The 13,315-nt window shown below is 40.3% G+C and overlaps 1 protein-coding gene across 5 annotated transcripts in view; it reads left to right on the top strand.

Moving 5' to 3' along the window:
- The window catches only part of LOC124011177 (fibroblast growth factor 13-like), a 227,056-nt gene that overhangs the window by 145,577 nt on the left and 68,164 nt on the right, over nt 1–13,315 (top strand). For 4 of the 5 annotated variants that reach the window (XM_046324282.1, XM_046324283.1, XM_046324284.1 and 1 more), the window contains one exon: nt 4,520–4,690. The exons of the other annotated variant lie outside the window; for it this stretch is intronic. In XM_046324282.1, the coding sequence (XP_046180238.1) occupies nt 4,520–4,690 (171 nt within the window). The remainder of the gene's footprint in view (nt 1–4,519; nt 4,691–13,315) is intronic. 5 annotated transcript variants of the gene reach the window in all.

The raw sequence follows: 13,315 nt of genomic DNA, 5'->3' as shown, positions 1-13,315 counted from the left end.
ACCCGATGTCACAGGAAGACCAAAAGGATCATCAAGGACAACAATCACCCGAGCCACTGCCTGTTCACCCCGCTATCAGTACAGGTGCATCAAAGCTGGGACCGAGAGACTGAAAAACAGCATCTATCTCAAGGCCATCCGACTGTTTAACAGGCATCACTAACGTAGAGTGGCTGCTGCCAACATACAGACTCAAATCTCTGTCCGATTTAATAAATGGATTAAATAAAGGATTCGCTAGTCACTTTAAATAACGCCACTTTAATAATGTCTACATATTCTACATTATCCATCCCATATGTATATACTGTTTTCTATACCATCTACTGCATCTACTGGCCTATGCTGCCCAGCCATCACTCATCCATATATTTATATGCACATATTCTTATCCGTCCCTTTACATTTGTGTGTATAAGGTAGTTGTTGTGAATTTGTTAGATTACTTGTTAGATATTACTGCACTGTCGGAACCAGAACCCAAAAGCATGTCGCTACTCTCGCATTAACATCTGTTAACCATGTGAATGTTACCAATAAAATTTGATTTGATTTATTTACAAGTTAATGGTGAGCTAATTCCAGAAAATAGGTTCTGGTTTGGAGTGTGACTAAATAAAAGCAGGTTATTCTACCAGATCATTTTTCAATTTGGACACTGTCATTTTGGCCTAACTATCCTATTTGGACTCTTTGGCAGGTATCCTAATTTGACTTTGGTGCAGGTCATGTCGTTCTTCACATTAGTGCCTCTGGTAAACACACTATATCAAATCAAATCAACATTTATTTGTCACATGCACAGGATACAAGCGGTGTAAACGCTACAGTGAAATGGGTACTTGCATAGTGGAGTCTTTTGTTTAGATGTAGTTTGCTTGCGAAACAATTAACCTATAATCCCAACTCATAACGTTACTTCCCTGCATGAATCTACAGGTAGCTCAAGCTTAACAACTTGCAATGCAACTGCCTCTGAGATACAAATAATATTATACACAGATCATACACATAACGTTAGCTAGCGAGCCAGCTAGCTAACAGCATGCTTTAACTTGCAATGAAAAGGACTTTCTGACTAATTTAAAAACATCTAATATCTGAACATGTAGCTAGCTAGAATCTCTTACCCATATACATGGATGAACGCTTCTCACTCTCTTTCATGTATCCATGGTTTCCCTTAGTTTGAAGATGTAATCCAGAGACAGGTGTTTTATACAACAGCCTTCTATGTTCTCTTTTCGACTCCCTCCGTATTTGCAAACAAATGCCTGAATTTTCTACATCTCCTTAGCTATAATACTCTGCTTCCACCAGACATTCCACTGATTTCAAAACTCGGTTCTCCAGAAAGTGTTCTTTGTGATATATATATATATTTAAATGCTTTAGAAAGGGTTGCCTACATATACTAAGAAGCTCATGTTATAGACATAAATGTGCTACATGGCAGACCAATCCGAACTCGTCTCTCCGAATGTCCAGCCCATCCATTATCTCAACCAACCGTGACTAGTGGGAAGGTTCCTTTCTTTTTTCGTGGCTGAACCAACTAGGCTCATAATTTAACAATTTTATTCGTATTTACAGATGGCATATAAGTTTGTTATTAATTAAGGCACATGAAAGTTCACGTTCCATAAGGCATTTCTGCCCCAAAATGCATTTTGATAAAATGTGTGTGTTTGTGTTTGTACCCTTTTTCAGAGTCAAGATAAACACTGAAGTAATTAAAATAAAATGTATGCACGGAGAATGTAAGTCGCTTTGGATAAATGTAATTATTGCTCACCTTTGAATTGTACTTGTGACCCTGTCACTATTTTTGTATGCGGTGGCAGGTAGCCTAGTGAGTTTTGGGCCAGTAACCGAGAGGTCGCTGGTTACAATCCCCGATCCGTCAAGGTAGAAAGAAAATCTGCCTTCTGCACTTGAGCAAGGCAGTTAATCCCTGACAACAACTGCTCACCGTGCATGGATGTTGATTAAGGCAGCCCCCTGCACCTCTCTGATTCAGAAGACGGTTGAATGCATTCAGTTTTGCAACCCACTAGGTATCGTCTTACAGTACCTCCTGATTTATTCTCTTTGTTATTTTAAAAGGATAGAAAAGTCTGCCTCCCTATTCCTCACTGAAATTAATTGGGCACAAAGACTTTTGCCTATTCATGCCTTTGTGGTGTGTGTGTGTGTGTGTTTGTGCGTGTGTGCTTGCGTGTGTCTATATGTGTACCTTGTGCGGTATATTGTTGTTACGCACACGTGTGTGTGTGTGTGTGTGTGTGTGTGTGTGTGTGTGTGTGTGTGTGTGTGTGTGTGTGTGTGTGTGTGTGTGTGTGTGTGTGTGTGTGTGTGTGTGTGTGTGTGTGTGTGTGTGTGTTCCCGCAGTGTGTGCACCTACAGTGTGTGCGTGTGAGTCAGTGTTCATGCGTCTCGAGCCCCATGCTCTGTGAATGGAGGGTCAACTGGTGGGAGGAGGGAGCGAGTGTTCTCATTGACAGAACAGAACAAGGAGCAGGTTGACAGCTCTATATATATACTCCTTCATCTTTTACTTTGAATAACTAAGCAGAGAGAGGAGAGAGGATGAGACTTCATCCCTGAGCCAGTACACCCCTGAGTACTTCTGGATGTCAGCCGAAATACTACCACAGAATGAAACTAGATAGTAATGACGTAGCCCAGACTTAATTTAGACTGAGTTATTCTGTCCTGTGAGTCTGGCTGTGTAGAGCACGTGGATCTGCAGACCCCTCCTGTCTGTGTAGAGCATGTGGATCGGCAGACCCCTCTTGTCTGTGTAGAGCACGTGGATCGGCAGACCCCTCCTGTCTCTGTAGAGCACGTGGATCTGCAGACCCTTCCTGTCTGTGTAGAGCACGTGGATCGGCAGACCCTTCCTGTCTGTGTAGAGCACGTGGATCGGCAGACCCTTCCTGTCTGTGTAGAGCACGTGGATCGGCAGACCCTTCCTGTCTGTGTAGAGCACGTGGATCGGCAGACCCCTCTTGTCTGTGTAGAGCACGTGGATCGGCAGACCCCTCCTGTCTGTGTAGAGCACGTGGATCGGCAGACCCCTCCTGTCTGTGTAGAGCACGTGGATCGGCAGACCCCTCCTGTCTGTGTAGAGCACGTGGATCGGCAGACCCTTCCTGTCTGTGTAGAGCACGTGGATCGGCAGACCCTTCCTGTCTGTGTAGAGCACGTGGATCTGCAGACCCTTCCTGTCTGTGTAGAGCACGTGGATCTGCAGACCCTTCCTGTCTGTGTAGAGCACGTGGATCTGCAGACCCTTCCTGTCTGTGTAGAGCACGTGGATCGGCAGACCCTTCCTGTCTGTGTAGAGCACGTGGATCGGCAGACCCTTCCTGTCTGTGTAGAGCACGTGGATCGGCAGACCCTTCCTGTCTGTGTAGAGCACGTGGATCGGCAGACCCCTCCTGTCCGTATGTGGATATACATTCAATTAACAGATGGATGGAGGATGGATGGATATACATTCAATTAACAGATGGATGGAGGATGGATGGATATACATTCAATTAACAGATGGATGGATGGATGGATATACATTCAATTAACAGATGGATGGAGGATGGATGGATATACATTCAATTAACAGATGGATGGAGGATGGATGGATATACATTCAATTAACAGATGGATGGATGGATATACATTCAATTAACAGATGGATGGAGGATGGATGGATATACATTCAATTAACAGATGGATGGAGGATGGTTAATAATGCATTCGTGTGGAGGAGAAGGGAAATGCGAGGTAGTCATTTCGAGGTCACTTACAATGTGTCTGTTCCCATGAACATTAGACAGGCCTATGGCAGTACACTGGACAAAATAATGCAGCTGATGCTATCATTTCTTCATAGAATTCATAATATCCACTGTAATAATATCCACAATATCATCTCTGCATGTGTCGTGTCATTCCATGAAAACATTCCCGACCACCACGCCTCTGGTTGACTGGTCTGGGATCAGCGCATGCTTTTACATTTGCATGCCTTCCCTCAAAAAAGGTACTGTCTGGTTGGGGTTAGTAGCACCCCGATCTGACCTTAGATCTGCTGGTATTGACCTTGCAGGTTCTTGCCTTGCTCTACTTTCACACCTCTGTGCGATCCTTAGAATGATTTTAGAATGACCTTGGGACCCACAGTACTACTTGATAACGATTAGGTCCGATTTGTCCCTGTATCAGTTTGCCGCGTACTCCTCCTCCCTCTCTTGATGTTACTTTAGTTGTATTTATTTAAGTTGTTAATGTGCTCTTTCTCTCTCTGCCCTCCTCTTCCTCCCCCTTCCTTCTAACTCTCTCTCTCTCTCTTCCTCTGTTGTAGTAGGCTGTGTTGATTTACAATAATGCTTTAGTGGTTGCTGATGTAATGTCTGTATTTTATTTAGCCTTTGTTTCGTCTCTGCGTTGTTCTTCTGTCTGTGTTGTGGTGAGCGCTCCCCTAACCTCAGTTCATTGTGTTGTGGCACCACGGCAGTCCAGGATGACGCTGCTCCAGGTACCCAGGAGTACATTATGTTGCGGCAGGATTCCATCCACTCATCGGCGGATTTAAGGAGTAAGGGGTCCCCATTTCGTGCTAAGTGTCACGAAATCTTCTGCTGCCCGCTGAAGCAAGTCGTCAACAAAGAGAGCTCAGAGCCCGAAGGTTTGTCCGCACCCCCTCCTTGTTTTTTAAGTGATGCATATTTTTGGGCTTTTCCTCCTCTCTTCCTCTCTCTCATATTCTGTCTGAACTGATAGTTCTCCTCCCCTCAAAGTTTCCGTTCATTTACATCCCATTTTTGGAAAGCATCTGGCCTGTGCGGTCTCTCACTCATAGTGTGTGTGTATGATTGTGAGTATCTTATGCTTGCCTGTGGCGCACAGCCCACCAAACATCCTCCAACCACCCATAGGCCCCTGCTACAGCCAACATAAAGGAATATTAAAACCACTGAAAGGGGTCATGGAATGATGCAGCTGCTGTTCACCGTACTGGAGCCTCTTGGCTTCATGGAATAAGAATCTTGCAGCTCATCATGCTACAACCTCATGACTCTGCACCTCTATGTATAGGACATCCATATGAGGTTGATATTAAGATGATGCCAGTATATTATTGGCTTGCTGCCCACCCATTAAGCAACTGTCCGTCTCCCACCATGCTCCCCTGGATTTTAGTCTTGCTGGCTTTAGCCCTGTCCCTCTCTATCTCCTTCTCCCCCATCGCTCCTCCCACATCCTCCTTTCTCTACCTGCCTTTCTCCTATTCCCCCCCCCCCCTCTCTCTCTCTCTCTCTCTCTCTACCGTTCTCTCCCCTCCCCCACTCTCCTCTCTTTCTCTCTACCGTTCTCTCCCCTCCCCTCTCTCCCCTCCCCCACTCTCCTCTCTCTCTCTCTCTACCGTTCTCTCCCCTCCCCCTCTCTCCCCTCCCCCACTCTCCCCTCTCTCTACCCCGCTCCCTGGCGCTTGCAGACGCATGATGCTTTGGTTAGTCTGTGTATGGTCATGCTCATTGGGGAGAGGGGAAGACACCGCACGGTAACGTTAGGTCTAAGCACCTGCATGCTGAAACATTGCACATGTATGTTAGGTACCAGGGGTTGATTGTTCCATCTATTGCCTGAGGCTTGTGCATTTTCATCAGTAGAGTACTAAGATTGCAAAGATGAAGGTACCTTCCTTTTCAGACTTCCAGGCAACTCGGTAAGACATGTGATTCGCTGTGGGTTATAGTACATTTGCAGTGTAAGCTGGTTTGTCATGTGGTCTCAGCTACATGATCTATGTCATCTATAATCTATGATTATCAGGCAACAATCACCTGTTGAATCAGAAGTGTGGGCTGTTCTTGAACGTAGTGTACATAGTGTACATTCTCTCAACCAGATTTTCCAACAGTCTTGAAGGAGTTCCCACATATGCTGAGCACTTGTTGGCTGCTTTTCCTTCAATCTGCAGTCCAACTCATCCCAGACTATCTCCATTGGGTTGAGGTCGGGTGATTGTGGAGGCCAGGTCATCTGATATAGAAGACACAGTGGCAAGAAAAAAGTATGTGAACCCTTTGGAATGACATGGATTTCGGCATGAATTGGTCCTAATATGTGATCTGATCTTCTAAGTCACAACAATAGACAATAGACAAACATGCTGCGGTTAAACTAATAACACACAAACTATTGTATTTTTCTTGTCTATATTGAATACATCATTTAAACATTCACAGTGTAGGTTGGAACAAGTATGTGAACCCCTTGGCTAATTTTATTTATTTATTTATTTCACCTTTATTTAACCAGGTAGGCAAGTTGAGAACAAGTTCTCTTTTACAATTGCGACCTGGCCAAGATAAAGCAAAGCAGTTCGACAGATACAACGACACAGAGTTACACATGGAGTAAAACAAACATACAGTCAATAATACAGTATAAACAAGTCTATATACAATGTGAGCAAATTAGGTGAGAAGGGAGGTAAAGGCAAAAAGGCCATGGTGGCAAAGTAAATACAATATAGCAAGTAAAACACTGGAATGGTAGTTTTGCAATGGAAGAACGTGCAAAGTAGAAATAAAAATAATGGGGTGCAAAGAAGCAAAATAAATCAATAAATAATAACATCTCCAGAAGCTAATTGGAGTCAGGAGTCAGCTAACCTGGAATACAATCATTGAGATGAGATTGGAGATGTTGGTTAGAGCTGCCCTGCCCTATAAAAAACACTCACAAAATGTGAGTTTGCTATTCAGAAGAAGCAGTGCCTGATGTGAACCATACCTCGAACAAAATAGATCTCAGAAGACCTACGATTAAGTATTGTTGACATGCATAAAGCTGGAAAGGGTTACAAAAGTATCTCTAAAAGCCTTGATGTTCATCAGTCCACATAAATGGAGAAAGCTCAGCATTGTTGCTACTCTCCTTAGGAGTGGCCATCCTAGGGAGCACAGCGCATAATGCTCAATGAGGTTAAGAAGAATCCTAGAGTGTCAGCTAAAGACTTACAGAAATCGCTGGAACATGCTAACATCTCTGTTGACGAGTCTACGATACGTAAAACACTAAACAAGAATGGTGGGCATGGGAGGACACAACGGAAGAAGCCACTGCTGTCCACAAAAACATTGCTGCACTTCTGAAGTTCGCAAAAGAGCAACTGGCAAAATATTCTGTGGACAGATGAAACTAAAGTTGTGTTGTTTGGTTGAGGTTATTTCTGCTAAAGGAGGGTCAACCAGTTATTAAATCCAAAGGTTCACATACTTTTCCCAGCCTGCACTGTGAATGTTTACACGGTGTGGTCAATAAAGACATGAAAACATATAATTGTTTGTGTTATTAGTTTAAGCAGACTGTGTACGTCTATTGTTATGACTAAGATGAAGATCAGATCAAATTTCATGAACAATTTATGCAGAAATCCAGGTAATTCAAAATGGTTCACATACTTTTCTCGCCACTGTATCTGGTACTACAGAATAACTATTTAAGAGCTAAGGGGTCTTTGAGTGATTATTGATCCAAATAGAACCATCACCCTTATCAAAGCACCCTTGAAGAACGCTCTGTTGTAACTCAGTGTGTAGTGTTGCCAGTGGTACAAGAACAGGGTCTGTCCTTCAGAGAGATGAGAAAATCAATATAAAGTAGGATCACTGTTTGCTGCCTGTGAAGACTGAACTCGTATAAAGGCTTAGTGACAAAGACCATGTTTCATAATCAAGCTTTAGTCAAATAGAATGTTCTATAGCCGGTGGTGGAAAAAAATGACTCAATTGTCATACTTCAGTAAAAGTCAATATACCTTAATAGAAAATGACGTAAGTGAAAGTCACCCAGTAAAACAGTACGTGAGTAAATATACTTAAGTATCAAAGTAAATGTAGTTGTTAAAATATACAGTGGGGCCAAAAAGTATTTAGTCAGCCACCAATTTGCAAATAAATTCATTAAAAATCCTACAATGTGATTTTCTGGATTTTCTTTTTCTCATTTTGTCTGTCATAGTTGAAGTGTAATTACAGGCCTCTCTCATCTTTTTAAGTGGGAGAACTTGCACAATTGGTGGCTGACTAAATAGTGTTTTGCCCCACTATGTGTTTGTGTTTACATCAGACATAATGTTTATGTGTTTACATCAGACATAATGTATATGTGTTCAGGTGTTTACATCAGACATAATGTATATGTGTTTATGTGTTTACATCAGACATAATGTATATGTGTTCAGGTGTTTACATCAGACATAATGTATATGTGTTTATGTGTTTACATCAGACATAATGTATATGTGTTTATGTGTTTACATCAGACATAATGTATATGTGTTTATGTGTTTACATCAGACATAATGTATATGTGTTTATGTGTTTACATCAGACATAATGTATATGTGTTCAGGTGTTTACATCAGACATAATGTATATGTGTTTACATCAGACATAATGTATATGTGTTTACATCAGACATAATGTATATGTGTTTATGTGTTTACATCAGACATAATGTATATGTGTTTATGTGTTTACATCAGACATAATGTATATGTGTTTATGTGTTTACATCAGACATAATGTATATGTGTTTATGTGTTTACATCAGACATAATGTATATGTGTTTATGTGTTTACATCAGACATAATGTATATGTGTTTATGTGTTTACATCAGACATAATGTATATGTGTTTATGTGTTTACATCAGACATAATGTGTATGTGTTTGTGTTTACATCAGACATAATGTATATGTGTTTATGTGTTTACATCAGACATAATGTATATGTGTTTATGTGTTTACATCAGACATAATGTATATGTGTTTATGTGTTTACATCAGACATAATGTATATGTGTTTATGTGTTTACATCAGACATAATGTATATGTGTTTACATCAGACATAATGTATATGTGTTTATGTGTTTACATCAGACATAATGTATATGTGTTTATGTGTTTACATCAGACATAATGTATATGTGTTTATGTGTTTACATCAGACATAATGTATATGTGTTTATGTGTTTACATCAGACATAATGTATATGTGTTTATGTGTTTACATCAGACATAATGTATATGTGTTTATGTGTTTACATCAGACATAATGTATATGTGTTTATGTGTTTACATCAGACATAATGTGTATGTGTTTATGTGTTTACATCAGACATAATGTATATGTGTTTATGTGTTTACATCAGACATAATGTATATGTGTTTATGTGTTTACATCAGACATAATGTATATGTGTTTATGTGTTTACATCAGACATAATGTATATGTGTTCAGGTGTTTACATCAGACATAATGTATATGTGTTCAGGTGTTTACATCAGACATAATGTATATGTGTTTATGTGTTTACATCAGACATAATGTATATGTGTTCAGGTGTTTACATCAGACATAATGTATATGTGTTTATGTGTTTACATCAGACATAATGTATATGTGTTTATGTGTTTACATCAGACATAATGTATATGTGTTTATGTGTTTACATCAGACATAATGTATATGTGTTTATGTGTTTACATCAGACATAATGTATATGTGTTCAGGTGTTTACATCAGACATAATGTATATGTGTTTACATCAGACATAATGTATATGTGTTTACATCAGACATAATGTATATGTGTTTATGTGTTTACATCAGACATAATGTATATGTGTTTATGTGTTTACATCAGACATAATGTATATGTGTTTATGTGTTTACATCAGACATAATGTATATGTGTTTATGTGTTTACATCAGACATAATGTATATGTGTTTATGTGTTTACATCAGACATAATGTATATGTGTTTATGTGTTTACATCAGACATAATGTATATGTGTTTATGTGTTTACATCAGACATAATGTATATGTGTTTATGTGTTTACATCAGACTTAATGTATATGTGTTTATGTGTTTACATCAGACATAATGTATATGTGTTCAGGTGTTTACATCAGACATAATGTATATGTGTTTATGTGTTTACATCAGACATAATGTATATGTGTTCAGGTGTTTACATCAGACATAATGTATATGTGTTCAGGTGTTTACATCAGACATAATGTATATGTGTTTATGTGTTTACATCAGACATAATGTATATGTGTTCAGGTGTTTACATCAGACATAATGTATATGTGTTCAGGTGTTTACATCAGACATAATGTATATGTGTTTATGTGTTTACATCAGACATAATGTATATGTGTTTATGTGTTTACATCAGACATAATGTATATGTGTTTATGTGTTTACATCAGACATAATGTATATGTGTTTATGTGTTTACATCAGACATAATGTATATGTGTTTACATCAGACATAATGTATATGTGTTTACATCAGACAATGTATATGTGTTTATGTGTTTACATCAGACATAATGTATATGTGTTCAGGTGTTTACATCAGACATAATGTATATGTGTTCAGGTGTTTACATCAGACATAATGTATATGTGTTCAGGTGTTTACATCAGACATAATGTATATGTGTTCAGGTGTTTACATCAGACATAATGTATATGTGTTCAGGTGTTTACATCAGACATAATGTATATGTGTTTATGTGTTTACATCAGACATAATGTATATGTGTTTATGTGTTTACATCAGACATAATGTATATGTGTTTATGTGTTTACATCAGACATAATGTATATGTGTTTATGTGTTTACATCAGACATAATGTATATGTGTTTATGTGTTTACATCAGACATAATGTATATGTGTTTATGTGTTTACATCAGACATAATGTATATGTGTTTACATCAGACATAATGTATATGTGTTTACATCAGACATAATGTATATGTGTTCAGGTGTTTACATCAGACATAATGTATATGTGTTTATGTGTTTACATCAGACATAATGTATATGTGTTTAGCATTTGTGTTTATTGAGTCCGCCACAGAGGCAATAGGGATGACCGGGAATGTTCTCTTGATAAGTGCCTGAAGTGGACCATTTTCCAGTCAAAATGTAAAGAGTACTTTTTGTTGTCAGGGAAAATGGAGTAAAAAGTACATTATTTTCTTTAGGAATGTAGTAGAGTAAAAGTTCACAAAAAATATACCGCAAAAAAACTACTTAAATAGTATTTTTAAGTACTTTACACCACTGTTTGTAGCAGACAACAATGAGTGAGCTGACATATACTATCTTGTCTTTCCCAGCTCCTGTTGTACATAGGATGGTGAAATGTGTAATATACTGTAGATGTGTGGTTACAGTACAGTATAGGCAACACTGACATCAGTACTATCTCTGCTGCAGTCACAACAGTACTATCTCTGCTGCAGTCACATCAGTACTATCTCTGCTGCAGACATTTCAGTACTATCTCTGCTGCAGTCACATCAGTACTATCTCTGCTGCAGTCACATCAGTACTATCTCTGCTGCAGTCACATCAGTACTATCTCTGCTGCAGTCACATCAGTACTATCTCTGCTGCAGTCACATCAGTACTATCTCTGCTGCAGACATTTCAGTACTATCTCTGCTGCAGTCACATCAGTACTATCTCTGCTGCAGTCACATCAGTACTATCTCTGCTGCAGACATTTCAGTACTATCTCTGCTGCAGTCACATCAGTACTATCTCTGCTGCAGTCACATCAGTACTATCTCTGCTGCAGTCACATCAGTACTATCTCTGCTGCAGACATTTCAGTACTATCTCTGCTGCAGTCACATCAGTACTATCTCTGCTGCAGTCACAACAGTACTATCTCTGCTGCAGTCACATCAGTACTATCTCTGCTGCAGTCACATCAGTACTCTCTCCAGCTGCAGTCACATCAGTACTATCTCTGCTGCAGACATTTCAGTACTATCTCTGCTGCACTCACATCAGTACTCTCTCCGGCTGCAGTCACATCATTGATACCTCTGCTGCAGACATTTCAGTACTATCTCTACTAGTCCCCTAATCCCACTGTCATCACAACACTGCATTACACAGGTAGAATATATGACCCCCATGTCATTAGAAGACTTGGTTCACCGAACAACACATCAGTAGCATGTATCACATCTTCTGCAGACTCTATCCGATTCCCCAAGGGCATGAGATCAGAGTGGTATAAAGTACCCACAGGGTCAGGCATGGATGCAGACACTCTACCCTAGATCCAGGCCCCAAAACACTCGCCGACACTGTCTGTCTGTCTGTCTGTCTGTCTGTCTGTCTGTCTGTCTGTCTGTCTGTCTGTCTGTCTGTCTGTCTGTCTGTCTGTCTGTCTGTCTGTCTGTCTGTCTGTCTGTCTGTCTGTCTGTCTGTCTGTCTGTCTGTCTGTCTGTCTGTCTGTCTGTCTGTCTGTCTGTCTGTCTGTCTGTCTGTCTGTCTGTCTGTCTGTCTGTCTGTCTGTCTGTCTGTCTGTCTGTCTGTCTGTCTGTCTTTTCATTAATTGTTCCTACTGCTATCTCTCTCTCTCTTCTCTCTCCCCCTCATTACCTCCCTTCCTCCCTTCTGTTTCTCCACTACAGATGAAAAGTTGTGCCCAGTACACATACCATCCATAATTCAGTGGCTTTGTGATGATCCTCCCCAACTCCACACTAAAGACTCTGAGGTCACACACACACACACACACACACACACACACACACACACACACACACACACACACACACACACACACACACACACACACACACACACACACACACACACACACACACACACACACACACACACACACACACACACACACACACACACACACACACACACACACACACACACACACACAAAACAATACAAACACCACAGCCCAAAACCAGGCTCCTCTCGTCTCCCGTTATTTACCGGCTATACTATAGAATTTGCGGAGCACTCGGCAGGGTGCTCAGAGAAGCCTGAAATCACAACTGTGCATCCCACCATGCCCTTCCCAGAGTCCCGTTTGTTCACCAGATTCAATGTTGACAAGAGCCAAACATACAGCCCCTGGAAGCGCAAGCACACACACACACACACGCACTCCGATAACACTGCATTTGAACACTCTTTCTCTCCCTTTGCAAATGCAGCTATTTTTCTGTGTAGCAGCATAATAGATATAGCATGAATAAATTAAGTTTATAATAATGTGTGTTTAGGCCTTGAAGGGGAGGCAGGTTGTGCTGTGGTGGCAATGTCACATCAAAGCTGACTTAGTAAGGGGGCTTGGGATATTATATCAGTTACAAGAGAATGGGGAGGTAATGTGAGGTTAAGGGTGAGCATGCAGTGTGTACAATGTGTCCCCGTTTGTGTGTATC

This window comes from Oncorhynchus gorbuscha, linkage group LG23 (genome assembly GCF_021184085.1).
Source record: "Oncorhynchus gorbuscha isolate QuinsamMale2020 ecotype Even-year linkage group LG23, OgorEven_v1.0, whole genome shotgun sequence".
In the NCBI taxonomy this organism is placed as follows: Eukaryota; Metazoa; Chordata; class Actinopteri; order Salmoniformes; family Salmonidae; genus Oncorhynchus; species Oncorhynchus gorbuscha.
The sequence above is the reverse complement of the archived record's forward strand: the minus strand, read 5'-3'. Positions and strand labels throughout refer to the sequence as shown.